This window comes from Felis catus, chromosome A1, assembly GCF_018350175.1.
Source record: "Felis catus isolate Fca126 chromosome A1, F.catus_Fca126_mat1.0, whole genome shotgun sequence".
In the NCBI taxonomy this organism is placed as follows: domain Eukaryota; kingdom Metazoa; phylum Chordata; class Mammalia; order Carnivora; family Felidae; genus Felis; species Felis catus.
The window spans coordinates 235,608,359-235,631,867 of record NC_058368.1 but is presented as its reverse complement, the minus strand read 5'-3'; the positions used below and the strand labels follow the sequence as shown (position 1 = coordinate 235,631,867).

The window sequence follows — 23,509 nt, the reverse complement described above, 5'->3', positions numbered from 1 at the left end:
AGAGAGCACAGACAGTAATTTCTCTGACATCAGCCAGAGCAGCATTTCTCTGGATACATCTAGTGAGGCAAGGGAAACAAAAACCAAAATGAACTATCGGGACCTCATCAAGATAAAAAAAAACTTCTGCACAGCAAAGGAAACAATCAACACAATTAAAAGGTAACTGACAGAATGGGGGAAGATATTTGCAAATGACATATCAGATAAAGGGTTAGTCTCCAAAATCGATAAAGAACTCATACAACTCAACACCAACAAACACAACAATCTGTTTAAAAAATTGGCGGAGGACCTGAATCGACATTTCTCCAAAGAAGGCATCCAGACGACCGACAGACACATGAAAAGATGCTCAACATCACCCACCATCAGGAAGACGTAAATCAAAACCACCATGAGATACTACCTCACACCCGTCAGAATGGCTGAAATCAAGAAGGCAAGAAACAACAGGTGTTGGCGAGGACGCGGAGAGAAAAGAATCTTCGCGCACCGTGGGTGGGAATGTGAATTGGGGCGGCCGCTGTGGAAAACAGCGTGAGGTTTCCTCAAGACAATTAAAAATAGAACGACCGTATGATCCAATATTTCCACTAATGGGTTTTCACCCAAGGAAGACGAACACACTAATTCAGAAAGACACACGCGCCCCTATGTTTGTTGTGGCGATATTTACGGCAGCCAAGTCATGGAAGCCGCCCAAGTCCATCGACAGATGACTGGATACGAAAAACGTGGTGCTTATACACAGGCACCTTAGCTTCATGATAATCCTAAAATTGCCCTCTCGGTATTCAGCCCAAGCCACGATAAAAGGAGACTGTTCGCCCCGTTACAGGAGTCACAGCTTTGGAAATTATTCCCGTGATCCCCTTATTTGTTACGAATACAGATGACCTTGTGAGGCCCCTCTACCTGGCGTGGTCTCTGCCTAGGACTCACCCAGGGTGGACCCACTTTGGTTCCGTAGCAAAAGTTCCTCTCTCGCCTGCACCCCCAGCGCCCAGACTTCTGGAAACCGAGCTCAGCCCGGGTCGTGCAAAGTCCCTACTTGCCTGGGAGAGGAAAGTGGATCCAAAAGACACACAGAGGAGGAGGGACATCACCAAGAAGAAGGGAGATCCAGAGCAGCCTAAAATTTCCTCAGTTCTGGAAGCAAAAAGCTCACACAGAAGAAGGAGCTGGGCTCTGAGGGCCACAGGCCAAGCCTCAGCTTTCATGGCTTAGTCCCCACATCACAGCTGCATTCAGGAAAGAGTCAATAACCTGAAACTCCTATTGAACAGTTAGAGCCCAGCCCGCCAATGCCAGCCAGGTTATTTCTGTAAGCCTAACAAACTGGGTTAAATAAACCCTCAGTCATTGCTACCCCCAGGTTTCTGGGATGTTTGGGAAAACATGGACATCGCGAGCGTGCTGTGAAGGCACACGCACGAGTTGGGTCCTTCCACAGTGTGAGCTTTACTTCGTCACAGAGCAAGGGTGACGTACTCGTGAAGCGGGTGCAATGACATCTCACCACGTGATTAACCTGGCTTCTGGCAGAGCACAGGGCAAGCCTCACAACCAACAGGCCTTGGCACACGGCCTCTGGCGCTGCTGGTCCTCAGGTCTGAGTGTGTCCTCAGCCGGTGCTGGGTTGGCTGTATCTGCTCTTAGCCTCACCGTCCTTAGCTGCTCGCTCGACTGCTTGACGTGAGTTACTGGCTAACGTGGGGGACTCCATCTTGCTCTCTACAGGGCCTCCTCCCTTCACGTCCGCTGCATCTTTTTAAATGTTTATTTATTTATTTTTGAGAGAGAGCGAGAAAGTCGGGGAAGGGAAGAGAGAAAAGGGGACAGAGGATCTGAAGTGGTCTCCGTGCAGACAGCAGAGAGCCCAATGTGGGACTCGAACCCATGAGCCATGAGATCATGACCCGAGCTGAAGGCAGCCGCTTAACCAACCGAGTCACCCAAGTGCCTCTGTTTTACTTTTTTACTTTTTATTTATTTTTTCTTGAGAGAGAGAGAGTTAATTCAACTCTTTAAAATGGCGTCAAGGAGCGCCTGGGTGGCTCCGTGGGCTAAGCGTCCGACTTTGGCTCAGGTCATGACCTCACGGTTTGTGAGATGGAGCCCCACGTTGGGATCCACACTGAGGGTGGGTCCTGCTTAGGATTCTCGCTCTCTCTCTCTCTTTCTCCCTCTGCTTCTCTCTCTCTCTCTCAGAAAAAGAAAATGGTGCCAAAATCTTCTTTTTTTTATTTTTATCGTTGGAAAAAAATTTTTAATGTCTCTTTATTTTTGAGAGAGAGAGTGACAGAGTGTGAGTGGGGGAGGGGCAGAGAGTGAGGGAGACACCCAGAATCCGAAGCAGGCTCCGGGCTCCGAGCTGTCAACAGACCAGGAGATCATGACCTGAGCCAAAGTCGGATGCTCAACCAACCGAGTCACCCAGGTGCCCCCAAATCTTTTTTTTTTTTAATGGCCTCAGAGAAATCTGAAATGTATTGACCCATGGCACATAACTAAATTAAAGGCACTACATTAAAGCTTAAAGTCTACGGCAATTGTGTGATATTCCGATTTCGGAAATCAGTTTACTACGTATATTCACTGAGCAATGTGAAATCCATTGCGCTCCAGAACCACACACACGCACACAATTTTAAGACAGATGGTGAGCTTATTAGAGAGAGAGAGGGAGAGAGAGAAAACAGTTGTTCAAAAGACAGAATAGGGACAACGTCTCCCCCATTAGACAGTTACCAACCCAGGGAAGCAGGTTACCCTGTGAACGTCGTGGGCACCACTGCGGAGGGCACAGGGATAGAGGACTGTCACGCTTTATACTTCACCCCTGTGGCAAGCTAGCCACTCTTTAGCGCAACGCTAGGAAAGGGGGCTGAGGGGCCAAGTTCCTTCCCGCGGCTGGGCCCTCCGGCAGCTCAGGGAATGATAGAATTACATGCCGGCTGCTGGGGAGGCTGAGCTCCCCAGAGAGCCGGGCTCCTGAGCAGAAAGGCATTTGCAGAGATCAGGCCTTCGCAGCCTGTCTTTAACTGCACTGAAAATCACGTAATGCTCCGATGGGTGTTCTGGGGAACATTTCTTTTTCAGGTATGTGCTGTGGGAAATCAACAGGGATAAGAAATAGGACTAAGAATGAAAAGAAAAGAAAAAATGTCAGGGAGCAGCCAAACTGCACACAATACTCCACAGGTGCAGAAGAACATTCCAGAAAGGAAGTCCAGGGGGTCCGCAGAGACAAGCTACCAAGTTTCCTTGTTGAGGCCCAACCCGCTTAAAGAAAAGGGCTCTCTCCCTCCTTGGCCCCCCTGCCCACTGCGTATCCCGGGCACTTCCAAGGGCATCCGGGAGCTGTGTCTCCCCCACCCGCCTGCCGGCTGGACCTCTCCGGACCACGTTCCAAACCGACAGAAATAACCCAGATGCACAGAAGAAACGCGCGTTTCTCTTTTCTCGACGTCGCAGTTCACCTTGCGCTCGAGCCCTCGTTTTCTCTAGTTTGTATCCGAGACAACAGAACACAAGCAAAACCAGAATGAACTCTAGGCCCTGCGTGATGGGTTCGAGGGTTGTGTAAGTTTAAAATACACAGTCGGGGAGCGCCTGGGTGGTGCAGTCAGTTAAGCGTCCGACTTCAGCCAGGTCACGATCTCGCGGTCCGTGGGTTCGAGCCCCGCGTCGGCTCTGGGCTGATGGCTCGGAGCCTGGAGCCTGTTTCCAATTCTGTGTCTCCCTCTCTTTGACCCTCCCCCGTTCATGCTCTGTCTCTCTCTGTTCCAAAAATAAATAAATAAATAAATAAATAAATAAATAAAATAAAATACACAGTCGGCCCCTCTGGGGTGACTGTCTCTTGGGGATTTCCCTCTCCTCCTCCGGAGGGCATGTGCCCCAAGAGTAAGGCCGTCCTCACTCCCCTAGTCCCCAAGGGTCCGGCGGACAGCCGCCTCTGCTCCGGAAGCCTAGGGCCCCATTGGGCTCCCGTGTCTTCCTGTGACCCGTGCAGCTCTGACTGCAAGGTGCCACGTGGTACCAGCCCCTGCCTGAGGTCAAGTTCCCTGCGGGCCGCCAGGCCCCTCCCACATCCTTCGCCTCTGGGGCATCCCCCCAACCCAAGGAAAGTCTTTCTCTCCTTCCAGGGAACAGGAAGGGTTTTTTGCCTCAGACCCTGCATCCTCCCTGCCTGCGGCTTATGACGGACGAAAGCCAGGCTGGACTCCGCCAGCACCTGTCAAATCCGCTGCTGGATGGTCCCAACCAATTAACTCAGAATTTGTGCATCTGCCCAGGGGTGCCTGGTGTGACCAGCAGGTGCTGACCAACCTCCCCCCCCCCCGCCCCCGCCTCCACTCACACACCAGTAGGGGTTTCAAGTCACTGCAGGCAAACCCATGACCATTGCAGGGGCCGCCCCTTGCCACAAGCCACTGACACCACGGGGCTTCCTCGGGGGCAGAAGTCCAGACTTTGGGAGCACACCAGACCCTCCCCGGCTGGCTACTTCCTTTCCAGATCTCTCGCCTCCCAGACCCAACCTTCACTGCCCATTAATGAGGGCAGAAGGAACATCCGTCCCCAGGGTCCCCGCCTGCCCCCCTACCCTCCCATCCCCAGGAAGCGGGGGTGACCTCATGGCTGACTGGCTACAGGGAACAACCTAGGGTTCTCTGTGCCCCTGTGGGGCCCCCTTTTCTGTAGCGGGCACGTGTTCTCTGTTCCTTAGGGGGGTGGGCTCTGTCCCTGCCGGGAGGCCCGTGGTTTGCCCTTTTCCAGAACAACCTGTGAGCACGGGTGTGGGCGTACGTGTGTAAGTCAGTCCTTCCAGGTAAGTGCCTGATTGCGGCCCCTCGTTGGCGCCCAGCCAGGCCAGGCGTGGCCTGTAACAGGACTAACTTTGGACCTCTTTCTGTCTAGCACCTTCTAAGACCTGAGTTTGGGAGGAGAAGGGAAGGCCCAGTGGATGTGTCCCCCTAACTCCAGGTTCTGTGCCTGGCCTGACAAACACGGATGGGAATGCACTTTGGGAAGCAGCAGTGCTTGGGGTCACGGGTCTCGGGGAGCGCAGCCCAGCAGGCTGGTGACCTTGAGGGAGCCCTGCGGGGAGGTGTCCCTTGAGGCGCTGGCTTCACAGCCCCGCCTTTGGCTCGTAACCAGTGTGGGTCACATGCAGTCGTGTCAGATGGCCACACAGGCAGCTGACCTTGGCATGAACGAGGCAGGCACAGACCTACCGAAGCAGGTGCCGGGGTAAGAGTTACATCGTGCGATAAATGTTTGTGCCCCAGTAAAAGCTCTCCGGGACACAGGAAACATTGGGATCACTCTCCGGGCTTTTAAGGACTGTGGGTGCACCTTTTTTTTCCAGCCAGGTCTACTAAAAGACAGGTAATACAAGGAATAGAAAACAATTAGTTAGCACTTTCTGTTTGCGGTAGGCTGGCCAGTGGCCCCAGAGACGTCAAGTCCCGGTTTCGCGGAACTTGTGCCTGTTACCTTTCATGACAAGGGGTCTTTGCGGGTGTAAGTGAGGGACTGTGAGATGGAAGTTACTGGATTACTCAGAGGGGCCAGACCGCAGAATCAGGGAGCGTTGGTTCCGGGGGGGTAAAGGGGCAAGCAAGGGCTGCCGAGAGAGACGAGGGGGGCTGAGGCCAGCGCCCCCAGAGGCCGATGCTGATACTGCCTGAGGGTGCCTCCCCGGGTCAGAGCCAACTGGAGCATGATGAGGCGTGGTGAGTTAAAGCAAGTGACTAAGAAGCGAGCTGGGGTAGTGGGGGGGGGGGGGTTCCTGCGAGGGTCAGAGGCTTGATCCTTTGCATGGTGCTGTGTGGGCAGGAAGGGGGGCGGGGGTGGGCAGCACAAGGCTCTGGTAAGACCAGAGCCTCCCTTAGGGCTCCAATCCTCTGTCTTCCTTCGGCAAAAGCTAGGAGCTGCCAGAATGTAGCCCGGTGGGTAGGTTTCTCTCTGGAACTGCAGACCTACCATACTGCAGGACTGTGAGCCCCAAGCATGCTGGCACTTGATCAAAGCCCAGGCGTGGTGCCCAGAACTGGGGGCTGACTACGGGACAGGTTGCTGACTGTGCAAGAGCAGCCCCGCACCGCTTCTTCCAAACTATGCGGCATCTCCAAGGGCAGAGACCGTCCCTTCCTGCTGTCACCTCTGCCGGGCCACCCGCCGGGGCTCTCATTCGTGGAACCCGCCCTTGGCTCTGATGGGCCTTCTCTCGAAGCATCTGTCTCTGTGCCTGAGTGCACCACCCCAGCCCTGCAGCCGTTTCTGTCCCTGGGTCGCCGCCGCTCTGCGTTGACCTGATGTCTGCGTGGCCGGGCGTCCCCTTGCCTGGTGTCCACTGAGGTCCGCCAGCCCCCCGGGCCTCCCTGGTTTAGACCCTTTCCTGGAGTCCCATCCACCTTTCTTCCTTTCTAGTCTGTCTGTGCCCTGGAAGCATGGCAGAGGAGAAGCCCAAATAATTTAAAACGTTCTTGAATCGAAAGACCGAGGGGCGCCTGGGTGGCTCAATCGGTTAAGCGGCCGACTTCAGCTCAGGTCACGATCTCGCGGTCCGTGAGTTCGAGCCCCGCGTCGGGCTCTGGGCTGATGGCTCAGAGCCTGGAGCCTGTTTCCGATTCTGTGTCTCCCTCTCTCTCTGCCCCTCCCCCGTTCATGCTCTGTCTCTCTCTGTCCCAAAAATAAATAAAAAAACGTTGAAAAAAAAAATTAAAAAAAAAAAAAAAAAAAAAAGAAAGACCGAAACCTGGCTCGTGTTCTAAAACACAAAGTTTCAAATTCTCTTCTCTGTGCTGAGTGTGGCGCAAGCGGCCAGGAAGGACACGGGGCTGGGTGTCCCCTGTTAACAAGCTTTCCCCCTGGGAAGACACGTCTTCTCTGCTGGCCACTCCGGCTCTGGGCAGAAGAGGAATGTCATCCTTCCAACAGTCTGCGGGCCAAATACAGGCTAAGGGCTCGTACTTTCCGCCTCGAAGTATGGACTTTTTCAGGACAGGCTGGAAGGTGTCAGCTCCTCTGTAACTGCCCGGGAGACCGAGCATCACGGATTTCTCTTGAGAATCCTAAAAGGTGGACGAAACTTGAACGTGGGCCTGTTCCATCGTGCAGGCAGCGGATACATGGAAGCCTCCCGTGTGCGGGGCCCGTGAGCGGGAGAGACACAGAGTGAGCCGGAGGTGATGCTGTGAGACGGGGTAGCAGGAAAAGAAGAAAACTGGGTTAGTGGCTGGGACGCGATGACCTGTCCTCAAAAGGCGTTTGTGATGCCCTCACGATGTAAAAACACAGCAGGAAATGATGGTGTCACCCAAGGCCATCTGGACGGCGCTTTCTTCGGCAAAGTGACTTTTCGCTGTCCACATGAATGCTTCACGGCGTGTCTGTCCCTGCCGGCAGGGGCCTCCAAGTGTTTGGGGCAGCTGGAATTCGCAAGATTTGATTTGTCTTGCTATATATTTAGTTGTTTGTTTTTTTTCAAATTCCAGATGGTGGTGACACTACCCAGGGCGCTACTCGGTAAAAATCGCGAATTCGGATTCCCCGAAAGAGATGATTGTTCAGTTATTAGGAATCGGTGGAAACGTCTAGATTCTGGTGACAAATAGTGGGCCTGGGAAACATTAAGAATGTGGTCATAAATACTCCGGTCTGACTCTGTAACACAGTTATCACGGGGTTACTGATTTGGAATTTCATAATATGGGAACTTGGGTTTTGTTCATCTCATGAAGACAGAGCGAGACAGCTGAACGAAACTTGCTCAGGAATGGAGTCGGGATGCTAATTAGCGGTACATGGCAGCGTTTTCCATCTGAATCTGTCCCAGGGCATCAAGCGCAGCACAAACTGGGGTGTTGGTGACAGTGTAGATGAGATTCTTTTTTTTTTTTCTCTTTTTAAATTTTATTTGTTTTTTTTTAATATGAAATTTATCGTCAAATTGGTTTCCATACAACACCCAGTGCTTAGATGAGATTCTTTATCTCTGAAAATGATCCAGACTCTTCCCAGATTGTTTTGCAAAGAGAAAGACTGGTTGTCTTCTCCTACGAGTTTCGGGAGCCCGATGGGCGCTGTTTCCGGTTATTGAAGTATTTACAAAGGAGACGTGACATGGGAGGAACAAACCAGATTGGTCACCACAGATTTGCTGTGGAGTTCTTGGTGTTCAGTCCACAGACATGCTAAATTCTGTCCAAGAGATACCATTTTTATTCTGGAAGGATCACTAGAATTATTTCCCGTGTAAGTCAACGGGACTTGGAAGAAAATTTGGAGCAAGGGGAATGTTGATGCTCACGTTGGATATGGTCTTGGCTGATCGGATACTGCCACTATGTGTTTCCACTTTTTTCCAAAGGAATATGTATTATTTTTCATTTAAATGCATTAAATTTCATTTATATTGAATTTTTCCTGAACTTATACAGCTATTTCTATATTCCAGGCATTGTTCTAGATCTTTTATAAATATTAACTTATCTTGTCTTCTTATCAACCTGAAGTAGGTGCTTCCTTTATTGTGTCCATTACAAAGACAGGAAAATGAAGGCTCCTGGAAGTTAGGCAACACGGCCACGGTCCCGTCCTGGCATTCTGCGTCTTACTATATTTACCTGACAAATATTTTAATTTTTTTAAAGTTTGTTTTTACTTGTTTTGAGATAGAGCATGAGTAGGAAAGAGGCAGAGAGAGAGAGAGAGAGAGAGAGAGAGAGAGAGAGAATCCCAAGGAGGCTCTGCACCATCAGTGTGAAGGCCGACATGGGGCTCGAGCTCACGAACTGTCAGATCATGACCTGAGCCAAAGTCAGATGCTCAACCAACTGAGCCTCCCCGGCAACCCGCAAATATTTTAATTTGATATTAATTGAACAATTAATTTAATATTTCAGTTTTCCTTTGCAGTATAGGTGTTCTCTGAAGTGTGATAGAATTTTACTTCCATGACAAAATCTAAGACTTTGTTGTTTACTTAATCATAGTTGACGCACCACGTTCCTTTAGTTTCAAGGGTTAATACTTTGTTTTCTAATAAGCAAATTTAATGTATTTTAGGTGTTCACGTACTTCTCTGTGTCTTCTCTTGTCACACCCATGCCTTCTGATTTTCATTTTTCTGTTGCTACCCCCCCCAGGTTTTTTTCTATATATTCAAAATCTTGTCACTTTTCTCTCCTCACCTATCCTTCTCATCTTTACTACGGTATTTACTTTCAACTTTTTAAAGGGATTTTGGCTTCAGTCTCTGATCTTCAAAGTTACAAATAAAATAGTACTAAATGTACATAAAGCAGAGTCCCTCATCCATAGGGTCAAATTTTAGGAGAATTTCACTTTGCTTTTCTGCTCCTTCTTCGCCTTCTGCTTCTTGAAAATATTATGAAAAATCGGAAACATGCTCGTTTTATTAACCTCATTTAGTTATACATACATATGCGCGCATGCTGTCTTCTTCAATAATCATAATCTTTGGTAACGTCAGTAGTCGTCCAAACTCTGTGTACTTATTTTAGCGCTAAACACTGCTCGTGTAATACCATATCTCCCAAATAATAAACCCGTATGTATCTAGATCTTTCCAAAGCTGAAAAACAAGTCTATACTTAGGATATTCCAGGCAGAATTAGTGACAGAAGGCACAGCCAGACACATTCTGAGAAAACACCAAGACCTGTGCTTCTCCGAGGAGGGCGAAAAATAAAGAGAACTGGGGGCAAAGGAAGAAAGGACAAAGGAAGGAAAATGGAAAAGAAGAAAATGGATTTTTTTTTAAACGTTTATTTATTTTTGGGACAGAGAGAGACAGAGCATGAACGGGCGAGGGGCAGAGAGAGAGGGAGACACAGAATCGGAAACAGGCTCCAGGCTCTGAGCCATCAGCCCAGAGCCCGACGCGGGGCTCGAACTCACGGACCGCGAGATCGTGACCTGGCTGAAGTCGGACGCTTAACCGACTGCGCCACCCAGGCGCCCCCTTTTTTTTTTTTAAACGTTTATTTATTTTTGGGACTGAGAGAGACAGAGCATGAACGGGCGAGGGGCAGAGAGAGAGGGAGACACAGAATCGGAAACAGGCTCCAGGCTCTGAGCCAGAAAATGGATTTTTACAAAGGGAAACAAGAGGGAAAGCACTGGGGGTGGTGTATCAGCCATGGGCACCTCGCTCAGTGCCGCCACCCAGTGGACCCCAGGCCAGCCCACGGGTGGATCCAGGATCCCTTCCAGGATAGACTACACCTGCCATAGTGCTTTCCAGACCAGTCAGCAGGGGCGGGCTGATGCTTACCGCTCTTTGATGAGGAAAATGCAGGGACTCGCAGCTAGAAGCATCCTAAGCAGTTCGACAGAGGCACTTAATATCACCTGAATCGATGAATTTAAGAAATGAGGATTGTGTTGTATGTCTGCTTCATTTCATTGTTCCAGTAATTCATTCTTATTGCACTAAAAAAAAAAAAAATGTGTTTGGGAAGAAAAGAATGGCTCCTCACCACACGGCAGTGGAAAAGCAATGTTCTGGATATTTTCGCCTCTGTTGGGGCCTCCTCAAGGCTCACGTTGTTTTCGTCTTTCCTACAACCTTCTAGGAACAACTTCCCGGTCGCTGTGTCGAGAACAGCCTCACGTGACGCGCCCTCTCCCTGCACTGTTGGTACAAGGACACGTTCCAGGAATGAGGGCTACTTAACAAGAAACTCCTCGAGAGAAGAGCAAGTTGGAACTCGCTTTTCCTTTCCACACTGTCCAAGGGCACGCCCCTTCCCCTCACTTCCTGTTTCCTCCCGCTCAACAAGTAGCACGCTCTGGGAAGCTCTAGGAAGTAGAACCCTTGGGCTCATCTCCACCCCATCTGCCACTCGGTGTCCCCAAGAAGGGGGTCACTGACTCAGTTGGGAGTTTGGAAGAAGACGCTGGGCCTGGTGACCCCTCCTATTCCTCCCCCCTCTTGGGAGCGTGTGCCCTTAATATTGCTGGTCCCTCTGGAAGTGCCTTCAAAACAGGGCGGGGATTGGTGGGAAGAGTAAATTCAATGTCTGAGAACCTTGCGGATGTAACCGTGGGGACAATAAGTACATGTGGAGGAGGCTCTTGTGGGCCTGGGGGTTTGTATTTTAGGGTTTGGGCGCCTTTCAGGCCGTGCAGGTGTTTGGTTAGGCCGCTCCATTTTCTTCGCCAACCCAGCTGCCATTTTACTGCTAGAGCGAGAACCGGCTGCTTCGGGCTTCTAGACGCTCTGACGGTGGCAGGTGGCCCCAGCTCTGGGGACTCTGGGCCCTGGCGCACGGAGCCTGCAGAGGAAGGACAGAGTCCGGCGCAGAGGTAGGAGGCGCTCAGCCAAGGTGTGGCGTGTGGCCTCGTTCCTCTCACACATGGGGGCAGACATGCCATTTTCATCGTTTCCACTTCCAGAAGATTCCAGGATGTAGGCTGGGGAGGTTCCTTCGGAGGAAGCAGGATCCAGGGACGCAATGGCAAGCACAGGGCACCTCTGGAACGCCTTCAGCAATGATCTCTCTTCCATGTGGGATTCCTTCCGCTCTCTTTTCTCACACACTTCCCAGATACTCCCTGAACGTTCTGGCCTCTGTCAGATCACAGCACTGTGGAGAGTCATGCTGAGTACTGAGTACTGACTGAGTACTTTCTGCCCATCATGAATTCGTTTTTCTAACTGTTTACAGACTGGGGATGGTTAATGGTGAATAAGAACACCCAGGTCAACATAATGAGCACCCCTTTGAGTTAAAGGCATTCAACTTAAAAAGCATTCTTAATTATGAGACAAGGCACTGGCCATATGTAGATACGTTACCTTCAAAAAATGGAAGCCTGGCAACTGGAAGTCGGTTTTCTTTTGGAGTTTTCATTTGGAAATTTTACTAGATCATAAAATCCAGACCTCTGCTCTGCATTCGGTGTTTTCTGTCCTGGCAGTGAATTACTTATTTATGTCTTGAGATCACTCTTAAATTGCTTTCATTTGAGCCATTGCCTACTTACCGACTTCCGCCAATGCTATCTCTTAGAGGAACTTAACATGGTCCATTTTTCCACAACCCCATTGTCACATGCTTGTGGGGGCCACCGTCATTTGACATGTGTTTCTTGATCAGTGAGCTCGTGTTCCTCTCTCCCTGTCTCGCCCGGCCATGTGCAGTCCTTCCCCAACTCTGATCCTATGACACCCTAAGTGACCTCTTGGAACCCTGTGCCATGGCCCTCCTCATCCATTCGGAAAACTCAGATGAGCATCCCCCAGGAGGACGGGGCAAAGAAGGAGCTGGCCGGGAACAGGGCGTGTGTGAGGTGAGCTCCCTGGAATCTGTTGGCAAAACCAGAGGCGGAAATGAGGAAAACATTAGCAGCGGTGGCCTTTGGGAAGGAACACTTGCATGTTCTAGAATGATTCGGAGCCCTGCAGGAGAGCAGACGGCTGCTTGGCGGAGGCCTCACGGAGAGCGGAGTGGACCCAGGAGAAACAAGTGTCCCAGAAGGAGCCAGATCACATCCACCATGATGGCTGCTGAAGAGGACACAGAGGATCCTATCAGCCGGCTGCCAGCAGCCGCCAGTGTGGACAGCTCCTGCCTGAGCTGAGACGGTGGTCTTGAACACGGCTGGGACCGAGCATAGGAAGTCCTGCACAACAGTGTAGGGGAAACAGCACCTGGGAGACTCGGGAGTAGTGTCTACGTGGACACTTGTCAAAAACCAACCTCTGTGCTTAGGAGCCAAAATATAACTGGAAGATCTCATTCGGGGTAAAGAGGAACAATAGCTTTATTGCCTTGCGGGGCAAAGGAGGCTGCTGCAGGCTGTGGCCTTCAAACACCTGCAGCTTGCCTGGAGGTAGGGGCTAGGCGTCTTTAGGGGGAGATGCTGATCTAGCCCATTTGGATAGGACCCCTGTAGGTGCCTCCCTCAGGGTGCCGTCGGGTTCCAGAAACAAAGGGCCAGGGAGGGAGGGGAGGTGTGCAGAAGAGGAAAAAGGTTACTTAGTTTAAAATCCAACTCGCCGAAGCATTAGTGCCGCCATTTTGATTTTTGTTCAACTTTATGTTTTTAAGGGTTTTCAACATGACCTCCCTCAGGAGCTGGAAGAAAGGTTCTTGAAACTCTTGGCACCTCCTCTCCAGGAAAGGACCTGCTTTCCCTGAAACAAGAACATGGAATCTTGAAAAGGGAGGGGACAAATGGAAGTGAAAAATACACAGAATAACCTACTCATTTGTCAAACACTCACTGGTCGTGACGACCAAATGCTCAGTAACAAACGATAAACTCACCCAGTGGAACAGTTACGGGGAGAATGGGCACTCTAAAACCATCAGAAAAGAAGCCTTCACCTGCCCCACGTGATACAGGCAACAAAACAGGAGAAACTTCAGTGACGTCAGAAGTTGCTCAGAAAAGCATGTGGATAGCTGGTTTCCACATCAAACGGAGCAGAATCAGGACTGTCTGAGAAATGCCAGACACACTCTCCTCCAGGACACCGTCCGTGGGAGCCCAAGCACAACTGACCAGGGCTTTGTTCTAGTTCCTGGAGATGAAGGAGGACAGAGCAGAAGAATGGAGGAGGCCCGCCCTGGCCTGTGAAATATTCAGGGAGGCTGTAAGACACAAACCCGACTTAAGAAACGTTAACTTGGGAAAAATGCACTTCACGGTTGAGGAAATGCAGAGAGGAATGACAAGTTTACCCATCAAAACCAGGGGCGAGCGAGCTACAAACTTAAATAAGAAGGAGCCACAGGTCTGCTGAGTGTCTGACTTCAGCTCAGGTCACCAGCTCCGGGTTCAAGTTTCCTGAGATCCAGCTCGGCCTCGATCAGGCTCTCTGCTGTCAGCACAGAGCCCTCTTCGGATCCTCTCACCACCACCCCCCACTCTCTCTCAAAAATAAATAAGACATCAAAAAAAATTTTTTTTAAATAAGAAAGACCCATATAATTACATTAAAAAGCGTTATCACGTATTGGCAAAATAACTCCAAAGCAGCCCGCATTAACTGACGTCTTCGCTCACACACAAGTAGGATGAGATGTAACCGCTCGCTCCTTGTATTTCTTCATAAGACGCAACTATTCTTGAAAATACTTGTTCAGTGTTTGTCTTTCCCACTGAGTTACAAGCTCCACGGAGAAAGGGCCGCCATGGTGGGTCCTCGGCGAGATGACAGACGGACACAACACACACGTGTGAGCACTCAAGCCGAACTCCCCTTGCACACCCTTCCACGTGCACGCACACTCTCTCACACACATGGATAAATCATTTCCAGGTGAGATCCCCTCACCAGCAGCATGCCATCTCAGAGCCTGGGCCCAGCCTCGTTGTACAACTCTCCCCCTAACACTCAGGGAGGCCCCTGGCTGTCCCCTCCTGGCCCTCCATCCCGGGGGGCTGCCTGGTAGGTTCCACCTCAGCCTGGGCCGCTCATAGAGTCCTCTGAGGAGCTCTCCCAAATGCCGGTGCCCAGCTCCCACCCCACACCCTCGACGTCAGTCTCTAGCGATGGGGCCTGGGAATCTGGATGTTGGCAGCCTCTGGGAAATTGCTCAGGCAGAACAGGTGGAGGGCCGCCACCCCGGGAGCCTTCTCAAGGCCGTCACTGGGCCCCAACCTGGGGGTCCCTGCAGGAGGGGGCCGCCTGCGGGTGTTGGGGGAGCAGCCGATTCCTTCCAGGCTGCATGACCTGGAAACGCTTCCTTGGGGAGGGCCTGCGCCTCTGAGGTCGTAGGCGGGATTCAGGGGTGGCCTGGTCAGTTAGGCCTCGGGATGAAGACGATCACGAACGGATGTTCGTGTTATAATTCCTTCCTGGTCCACAGAAGCCTCACTGATGATGCTAGCTGGCCGGGGCTGCTGTTACCCAGCACCACAGACCGGCGGCTCAAACAGGCGTGTGTGGGCCCATGCTTCCGGAAGCCAGCAGTCCAAGCTCGGGCTGTGACCACGGCTGGTTCCCCCTGAGGCTGTGAAAGAGAATCCGCTCCCGCCGCTCCCCTCGCGTCTCAGGGATGTCTGGACATCCTGGACGTTCCTCGGCATGTAGAGACACCATCGAAACCTCCGCCTTCACGTCCCCGTGGCCTTCTCCCTGTTTGCAAAACCCGTGACAGTGAGGCCAAGATCTGCGGGCCTGGTCCCCACCACTGGGTAACCAGCCAGGGTACAGGTCCGTGAGCCAACAGAAACCGGTCTCCTGTGACGTTGCGGGGTGTCGTCTTACGCATCTACAGCACCCCCCCCCCCAAACGTCCATATTCGTTTTACTCTTGTATTCGTTAGAAGAAAATACGAGTAGCAGGAGACAGGGTGAGTATGGGCCAGACGACCTGAGGGAACGGTGCTGAATCTTATTTCCTGAGGTTTCCAAGGACTCATCCTCCGACACCTGTTACCTTATGAGTAACTTTGGCAATGGTGATTGGGGACAGACTCATGGGGCCTGTATGTTAATTACCGATAATAATAACAACTAATCTATGTATGATAATGATTAAAATACCATATGACCTCACTCATATGAGGACTTTGAGACACAAAACAGATGAACATAACGGAAGGGAAACAAAAATAATATAAAAACAGGGAGGGGGACAAAACAGAAGAGACTCATAAAGATGGAGAACAAACTGAGGGTCACGGGAGGAGGTGTGGGAGGGGGGATGGGCTAAATGGGGAAGGGGCACTAAGGAATCTACTCCTGAAATCATCGTTGCACTATAATATATATATAATATGTATATATTATTATATTATATATAATTATATATATTATATATAATATTATTATATATAATTATAATATATACATATTATATACATATATAATAATATTATATATAATAATATATAACTAATTTGGATGTAAATTTAAAAAAATACTGATTATCCACCTGTCATAAAGAACAATTTAATACTAAGTAGTTATATTTTATATGACGATCTAATCTTTGAGCTAATTTCCGTGTGTTTACTAGTAAAGGGAAAGGAACTTATAAATGCCATGTTTTGAGTTTAGGAATCTCACCTTGTCTGTCTCATTGGCTCCCCATTTTCCTTCTGCTTTTTTCTAAGAGTAGAGTCTCAAAGCGAGAGAGGAGACCAGATTCTGGAGTGTAGCCAGTAACAGGATCCACTTTGGAATCAGATACACTGAAGCGCTCAGGCTTGTGAAGGACCCCTGGGCCCACTGACCAAGAGTGTGAAACCACGTTGGCCCCAGCAGTCTGACTTGCTCGGGGCCAGCTAGGACTTGCTTGGGCCTCTGGAGGAAACGCCGGGGCTACATTAGGCCTGGCCAACCGTTCCGCAAGAGTGGTTCCTCCGGTATCTCCTGATTTCCTAGATGGTGCAAAGTCAGACTCTCCAGGGTGAGCTCTAAATTTGAGACAATCCACAAGACACAGGCCCTGTCCTAATCTTTCACTTTGGGAATTTCAAGCATCTTACGTCAAAAATGTCCCTTTCTGGTTTCTGAATATGCTATTTTTTTTTTTTTTTAGAGGTAATCTCTCTAGTCGTAGGCTGATAAACCATCTTTTAGAAAAGTGCTAGAGGGTCAGACCCAGCTGACCTAGCCAGTGATCTCCCTATTGGGAATCTGCTGGTCACCTGAGCTTCTGACCACGAGGCTATAGATTGGAGGGACCCGCTCCCTAGTTTCAATTAATTTGCTAGAGTGGCTCACCGAACTCAGAGACACATTTGACGTGCCAGGTCACTGGGTTATTCCAATAGGATATAACTCAGAAAGAGCCAGATGAAGAGATGCCCAGGTGAGGTCTGGGAAAAGGCACAGAGCTCCAGCCCTGTGTGGTACCACACTCCCCCGGCTCTCCACCAGTCCACCAGCCTGAGGCTCTCTGAACCCCGCCCCCCGAGGTTTCAACGGAGGTTTCGTTACACAGGCGCGATGGATTAAATCATTGGCCATTGGTCCTTGTGCTCAACCTCCAGCTCCCTTCCCCTCCCTTGGGAGTGAGGGGATCTCCCAGAGGGACTGAAAGTTCCAACCTCCTAATGACAACGGTGGCGCTCCTGGCAACCGGCCCCCTACATTGATGCAAAGTCACTTCATTAGCATCACAAAAGACACCTTTATGGCTCTATTTTCTTGGGAAATCCCAAGGGTTTTAGGAGCTCCGTGCCCAAAACAGAAAGACCAACAGGAATCTTGGCTCACCTCACTCCACCCTGGTCCTTTCTGATACCCAGTTCAGCAGACTCTCTGCTCTGGGCTCCCAACCTGGCCCCAGGCTGGAGTTCACTTTCTGTATCATCTAGACACATTCCTGGTCTGGGATGAGCAGCTGAAAGGATTGGAAAACACTCATCATTGTAAAGGGCATTGTTTCTTCACAATGGAAAGAGATTCATTTGGTATTACTCAAAAAGAAACAAAGCAAAACAAAACAAAACAACTCCTAAAACTGAATCCTTTTATACCAACCCCGTCTTCTTTCAATCCATCTATTTCAACAGAAAAAGAGCCCTTGGATGTCCCCACGTCTTGGCTAGACTTGGAAACTCTGATCCCCTTGCACACACATTCAACATAATTGGCAATAATCGGGGATCCATATTTATCAAGCGCACCATGGAGCCTCAGCCTCCTGCAGAGCCTTTCGCCAGACCCAGATGTGCTGCCCAACCAGCCTCAGCCCCCAAGTCTCCTCCGGCTGAGCTCCCTGCCCAGGGCACTGAGACAGACACTTGTCTGGAGCTGGAGGAAGGGGACCGGTGGTGGAAGATTGTTTTCATTATTTTACTTATTTATTTTTTATGTGTATTTATTTTTGAGAGAGAAAGAGACAGAGTGGGAGAGGGAGAGACAGAATCGGAAGCAGGCTCCAGGCTCTGAGCTGTCAGCACAGAACCCAGCGCAGCGCTCGAACCCAGGAACCGTGAGATCATGACCTGGGCGGAAGTCGGTCGCATAACCAACTGAGCCACCCAGGCGCCCCTGGAAGATTGTTTTTAAAATCACTGCCAGTACAGGCCATTCTGTAAAACTATTTTCATTTTGAAGAGTGTTTTCAAATAGATGAATATGGCGGGGGGGGGGAGGGAGAGAGGGGGAGAGAGAGAGAGAGAGAGAGAGAGAGAGAGAGAGAGAGAGAGAGAGGAAACTAGAATCAGCCACTGCACAGCCAGGAGCTCTGCTCTCCCATTGTCAAGGCTGTGGGAGGTAACACACCTACGCCTCAAAGCTAGCCAGGCAAAGGAAGCCAGAGACCACAGTCACCGTTTGCTCCCCATCTTCCACTCCAAAATGTGCAAAATAGGCCAGTGTGGGATGCAATGAACGTGAGGGACAGTGGAGCACAGGCCTAGGGGGCCCTGACTTCCAGTGTCTGCAAGAGGTTAAGTGGTCACGGAGGAGAGGAGCAACCAGCCTCGCAGAGCCGCCACCGGCGATCCGTGCGTGGGAGAACACGCGCTGGCACACGCAGGCACTGACGCGCGAGCTCATCGACACGCACACGTGCGCGCACGCGAGAGGGTTCCGATGCCCGGAGGCGCCGCATTCAAACGCGCACACAAGCGCTCGTAGAGCACCGACCGGGCTTGCTGCAGGGCCAGTGGTCGGCGGGGCACCTGCTGCCGCCCGGGCCTTCGGCAGCCCAGCCCCCCGCCCGGGCCCACACCAGTCGCAACCCCAGGGCCTCCCAATGGATTGGCCACACGCGGGCACCCGGCAGCCACGGCGACCCAGGCACGCGCGGCCAGGCCGGTGGAGGGCGGGGGGGGGGGGGCGGCGCCGGGGGCGCCCCTACATCCTCCGGGACTTGGCGAGGAGCTGGCATTGCTTGCTCGACCCCCTCGTCCCTCATCGCGTCCGCAGCCGAGAGCGGCCGCGGTGCGCACTCAGATCCGCGCGGCTCTCAGAAGCTCTGGGCGCCGCCGTCCCGCCTTTGATCTCCCACCCGCGGCGCAGGGCGGACGCCGCGGGGCCCAGGCGCCGCCCGGCCTCCCTCGGCAGGTGTCGGCGCCCGCGGCGGCGCAGGTCGGGCCCGGGGGGTGGCGGGGCGCAGCGGGCCTGCGGGTCCCGAGGGCGCCTGGAAAGTGACTCACGCCGCTCACCACTCGGAGCCCCCGAGCCACCTCTCCGCCCGCGCGCACACGGGCAGGCGGGCGAGGCGCCGAATCGGGCTGGGAGCGCGGGGATCCTCCCGGCCCTCCTCCCGTCCGCCCCGCCCCGCCCCGCCCCGCCGCCCGCTTCCTCCGGCCTCTGCCCTCCCCCTCCTGTCTCCCCTCCGGCTCCCCACCCCGCCGCTCCGGCCAGCCCCTCCTGCTCCCCGCTCCCCTCCCCTCGCCGGTCCTCTCCGCCTCCCCTCCGCGGCCCGCCTCCTCCCGCCGCTCTCCCACGGTGCGCGCTGGTGCCCCACCGCCCTCCCCGCCCCCCGCGCCGCGCGGAGCCGCAGTGATAACCCCGCGCGGGCGGCGGAGTCGCGGCGGGGAGGCTCCTGCGCGCCTCGGCTCCGCGGTGCCCACTTGCAGCCGCCCGGCTGGGGGCCCCTCCGAGCGCCCCTGGATGGAGCCGCGCGCTCTCCCCGCGGGGGCGCAGCGCGGGCGGCGGGCGCGGGGCGCCGGGGACGGCGCGGCCATGCGGGGCCCCGGGCGCGCGGCGCTCTGTGCGCTGCTCCTGGCGCAGGTGGCTGTGCAGGTGAGTCCCCGGAGGTTGGGGGGCGGGTGCCCGCGGCTTCCCTCGCGCGGCCCGGGTCTCACCGAGGTGTCGCGGCTCTTTTCCAGCAGGCACCTGCTTGCTCCGTGGGACCCGCAGCGGCCTCGCCGGGAAGCCCGAGCGGCCGGCGACCTCCCGGGTCCGCGGAGTGGCCGGCCTGGATGGCACAGGGCGGTAAGTCTGCGGGGAAGGAGGGTCCCAGTCCTCACCAAATAGCTGCCGGTGTTGCTGGTTTACCAGGCGCTGCGAATGCTCCTTAGTCTCCAAACTCACGCATAGTATGAGCCGCGCTTTCTCGCCTTGTGAGCGAGCACCTGGGAGTCGACTTTCACCAATATTTATATTGTATTCCCTTGTGGAACAGTAGCGCTTACCAGCGTAATTGCCATAAGCAATAGCAACAAAAGAAGGAATGCGCATTTAATAAGAAAATTTACAAAAGCAAGGAGTAATCTAAAGGTATTTCTAATTGAGGCATCCAGGAAATTATAAAGCGCAGGGGACTCCTTTCTTCACGCCTCACCCCCTCCTGGTCCTCCTCTGGCTGTTTAGATTGAAGGCTCTCTGTGTGTCCTTGACTAAACGGCAGGAGACAAAAGAAAGCCATTTTTGCCCAGTACTCTTGTCAGGGTGAAAGTGGATGGTCTTCAAGGGTTGGGACATAATTGAAATACAGTGCCGGGAAGGGTAATTAGCGTTTGCGACCTCCTAAGCAATGCCGCGCCTTAAGCCATGAGTCTGGTTCATTTGCAGCCTGTGGTTTCACTGCTTGCTGCATTTGTAAATTTCTTGTGCCTTCCGTTAAGGCTAAAGGGGAAGGCAGGTGCGGGATGTCTGCCGCTAGGCGCTTTTTATCTGAACCCAATCCCTTGGCGTTTGTTTAGTATCAGTGCTTTGCAACATTTCCAACAATGAGTTGCCATATCAAATGTCAGTATTTTAGAGGAACCAGATTTGATTATCCCAACATATTTTCAGAAAATCCAGAAGATTACAGTTAATAACTCAAAATATTTGAATATAGTTTTTAACCTTTGGTAAAGACAGGAGTTGGACACACGCATTACCTATTTGGATTCTCTCTTGCTGGGAGAGTTCATGAATAGTCTATAAATGAAGCGATAGGTGAGACGGACGCTGGGAACAGAAGACTTTTCAGGACCACCAGAGGGCGCTAGATGTAAGTGATAGGAAATCCTTACAAATGACTTAGGGCTGTGTAATTGCTAGAGAAAGGTCATTATCTATTTAAAGGTCACCTTCTTGGTCTGATCTGGCCCCTGCCTTCCTTCATGTTTCCCATAGGATGTAATTGTCCATATTGTATTTGATTGTCCCTCCAGAGACACTTTTTAAAAGAAGACTTCTGTAAAAATTCTAGTTCTCCAAAATCATCAAAGTCTCAGGAGATTTTCAGATCACTGTACGGCATTTATAGAAAATAAGTGGTCTTTAGGTGAGAGCATCATAGGCAGAGAACCACGTCCAGAAGAAGAAGTCAAAGACTCCCTTCCCGAGTGTGCGTCCGCTGCTCGTGGCCGAGGCCGGCTCCCGGGAGCTGGACGGCAGCCTGGCTGGCATGAGGCTCCAGTCACCTGGCATTATCAGCTGGTGTCACAGGCCTAGCATTTCTATGACAACCACATACCTTGCTTGCTCAGAAACAGAAGGGGGAAGGTGTGAGCCATCATCGGTGAAGTTCTAGCTTAGCGGATACACCCCCACCTCACACTCACCCTCTGTGTGTCTTAGGTCTTTAGTTGCAAACGGCTAAGTGGAGAGTTGTGCGTGTCACTGGAAGGGCTCTCATACCAGCAGGGAAAAGACTGTGCTGAGCAGGTCACCTGTGTCTGTTCAGAACAGGAGAGCCGGGGTGCACTTGGTGGGTGCTGCTCGGTTATCTAGGTATCGATGACACACGTTGGCTTTGGACTCCCTCTTTCGGCCGTGAGGTTTGTTTATTTTTTTCAACGTTTATTTATTTTTTGGGGACAGAGAGAGACAGAGCATGAATGGGGGAGGGGCAGAGAGAGAGGGAGACATAGAATCGGAAACAGGCTCCAGGCTCTGAGCCATCAGCCCAGAGCCTGACGCGGGGCTCGAACTCATGGACCGCGAGATCGTGACCTGGCTGAAGTCGGACGCTTAACTGACTGCGCCACCCAGGCGCCCCCGTGAGGTTTGTTTAAAGCAACACGTCGTTCACACGGTGATTGCAAACTTTGCTCCGTGTCTGGAGCAGTTAAGCAGTAGGAAAGAGAAGCCCGTCTCTTCGGTGAGGCAGCCATGCCCAACGAAACTATTTTCAGACGTTAAGTCCACCCGTTTCGTTTTGGCTGATTCAGAATGGTGTTTCCCTACTAGGAGATTTTAATGCTTTGCCTACAAATTGACCTTTGTGATAAAAGTAGCGGCTCCCGGTAAAGAGCTAAGACCATCACAGATTCCTTAGCTTTTTACTTCTCCAGTAAGTTCCTCTCCCAGGGCAAGGTGTAGACGTTCTTTAGAAATTTGTTTCATTGTGTGTAATAGACCTGTTGTGTGCGTGTGTGCATTGGGAGATTATATCAATTTACATTCAAACATCCAGGTAACGTGAGACAGGGCAATGCCTTTCAGGTTCACCTGGGGTGTGCTTGTAAATCTTTAACAGCAGGCTCTGTGGCGCCCAGATCTGTAATATTTTCTGGTTCCCAAGGGGTAAATACTTGCTCCCTGGTGGCTTTCAACTACGGATGTGACGTCACTGAATCCTGGGGTAGGGATTCAAGGTTCGGATCCGCTCTCGGCCGCTGGTACCAAGCAGCCCTGCGTGCTCACAGGTGGTCTACACCCCCCCCCCCACTGAGTTTGAAACCAGAGCGGTCTTAGACTTGATGCTGTGGTCAGAAAACCTCTTGAAATCAGGCAGTTCTGACCACTGACGGGAGCAGCCGTACGCGACGTTGTCCTCCTTTACCAAATGTGTAGAGGACACAGGTGTAATTTAAAGGATTCTCGGGATGTCAGGAATCACGCTCATTTTTTTCTTGAAATCGCGAGCCGACAGCCGAGGGGATTAGCATCTGAAAACCTAAGCTCAGAAGTTAATTTTTTCAGATTACTGCAGTTATATATTGACTTTTTCCAGATAGTAACGCGTGTATGATGAGATACTGTGCTTGTTTTGTTCATTCACTGAATTCTTTAGCGATGACCTTTTCCGCGTTCATTTATATGTAACCGAGAGTACACATTTGATGGTAAGCAGGGCTTTCGGGCTCAATCAGGATTCCCCCACCTTGGCAGTATTGACATTCTGTAGCGGAGGTCCGGCCTGGGCATCGGAGAATACGAAGCTGCATCCCTGGATTCGGCGGTCAGATTCCAGGAGCGCCACTCTCCCCCTCCCCCTTCCTGACAAAGCAGAAACGCGTCCAGACGGTTGTCTCCTGGGGGAGGGGGAGGGGAATCACTCCGTCTGAGAATCAGCAGACTGAACGGGAAAACAAATCTTCCATCGAACATTTTCTCCCTGCCTCTTGGGAACCGATCGTCATTAAATCCCAAAGAGTGGTTTTGCTGTTGGCACAGCTGGTGTCCTGAGGCCAACAGGTAGGTACCAGCCCTCCAGAGCGGATTGTCACTTTCTGTGAAATTTTGCCGAGCTGGTCATTGAAAAGTAAAGTATATGGGGCGCCCGGGGGGCTCAGTCGGTTAAGCGTCCGACTTCGGCTCAGGTCACGATCTCACGGTTCGTGGGTTCGAGCCCCGGGTCGGGCTCTGGGCTGACCGCTCGGAGCC

At 51.9% G+C, this 23,509-nt stretch overlaps 1 protein-coding gene across 1 annotated transcript in view; it reads left to right on the top strand.

The window, feature by feature from the left end:
* The first annotated feature begins 19,330 nt into the window (after window positions 1-19,330).
* The window catches only part of ADAMTS16 (ADAM metallopeptidase with thrombospondin type 1 motif 16), a 161,608-nt gene continuing 157,429 nt past the window's right edge, over window positions 19,331-23,509 (top strand). The window contains exons 1-2 of the mRNA XM_023239735.2: window positions 19,331-19,708; window positions 19,795-19,900. Of these exons, the coding sequence (XP_023095503.2) occupies window positions 19,577-19,708; window positions 19,795-19,900 (238 nt within the window). The 5' untranslated portion in view covers window positions 19,331-19,576. The remainder of the gene's footprint in view (window positions 19,709-19,794; window positions 19,901-23,509) is intronic.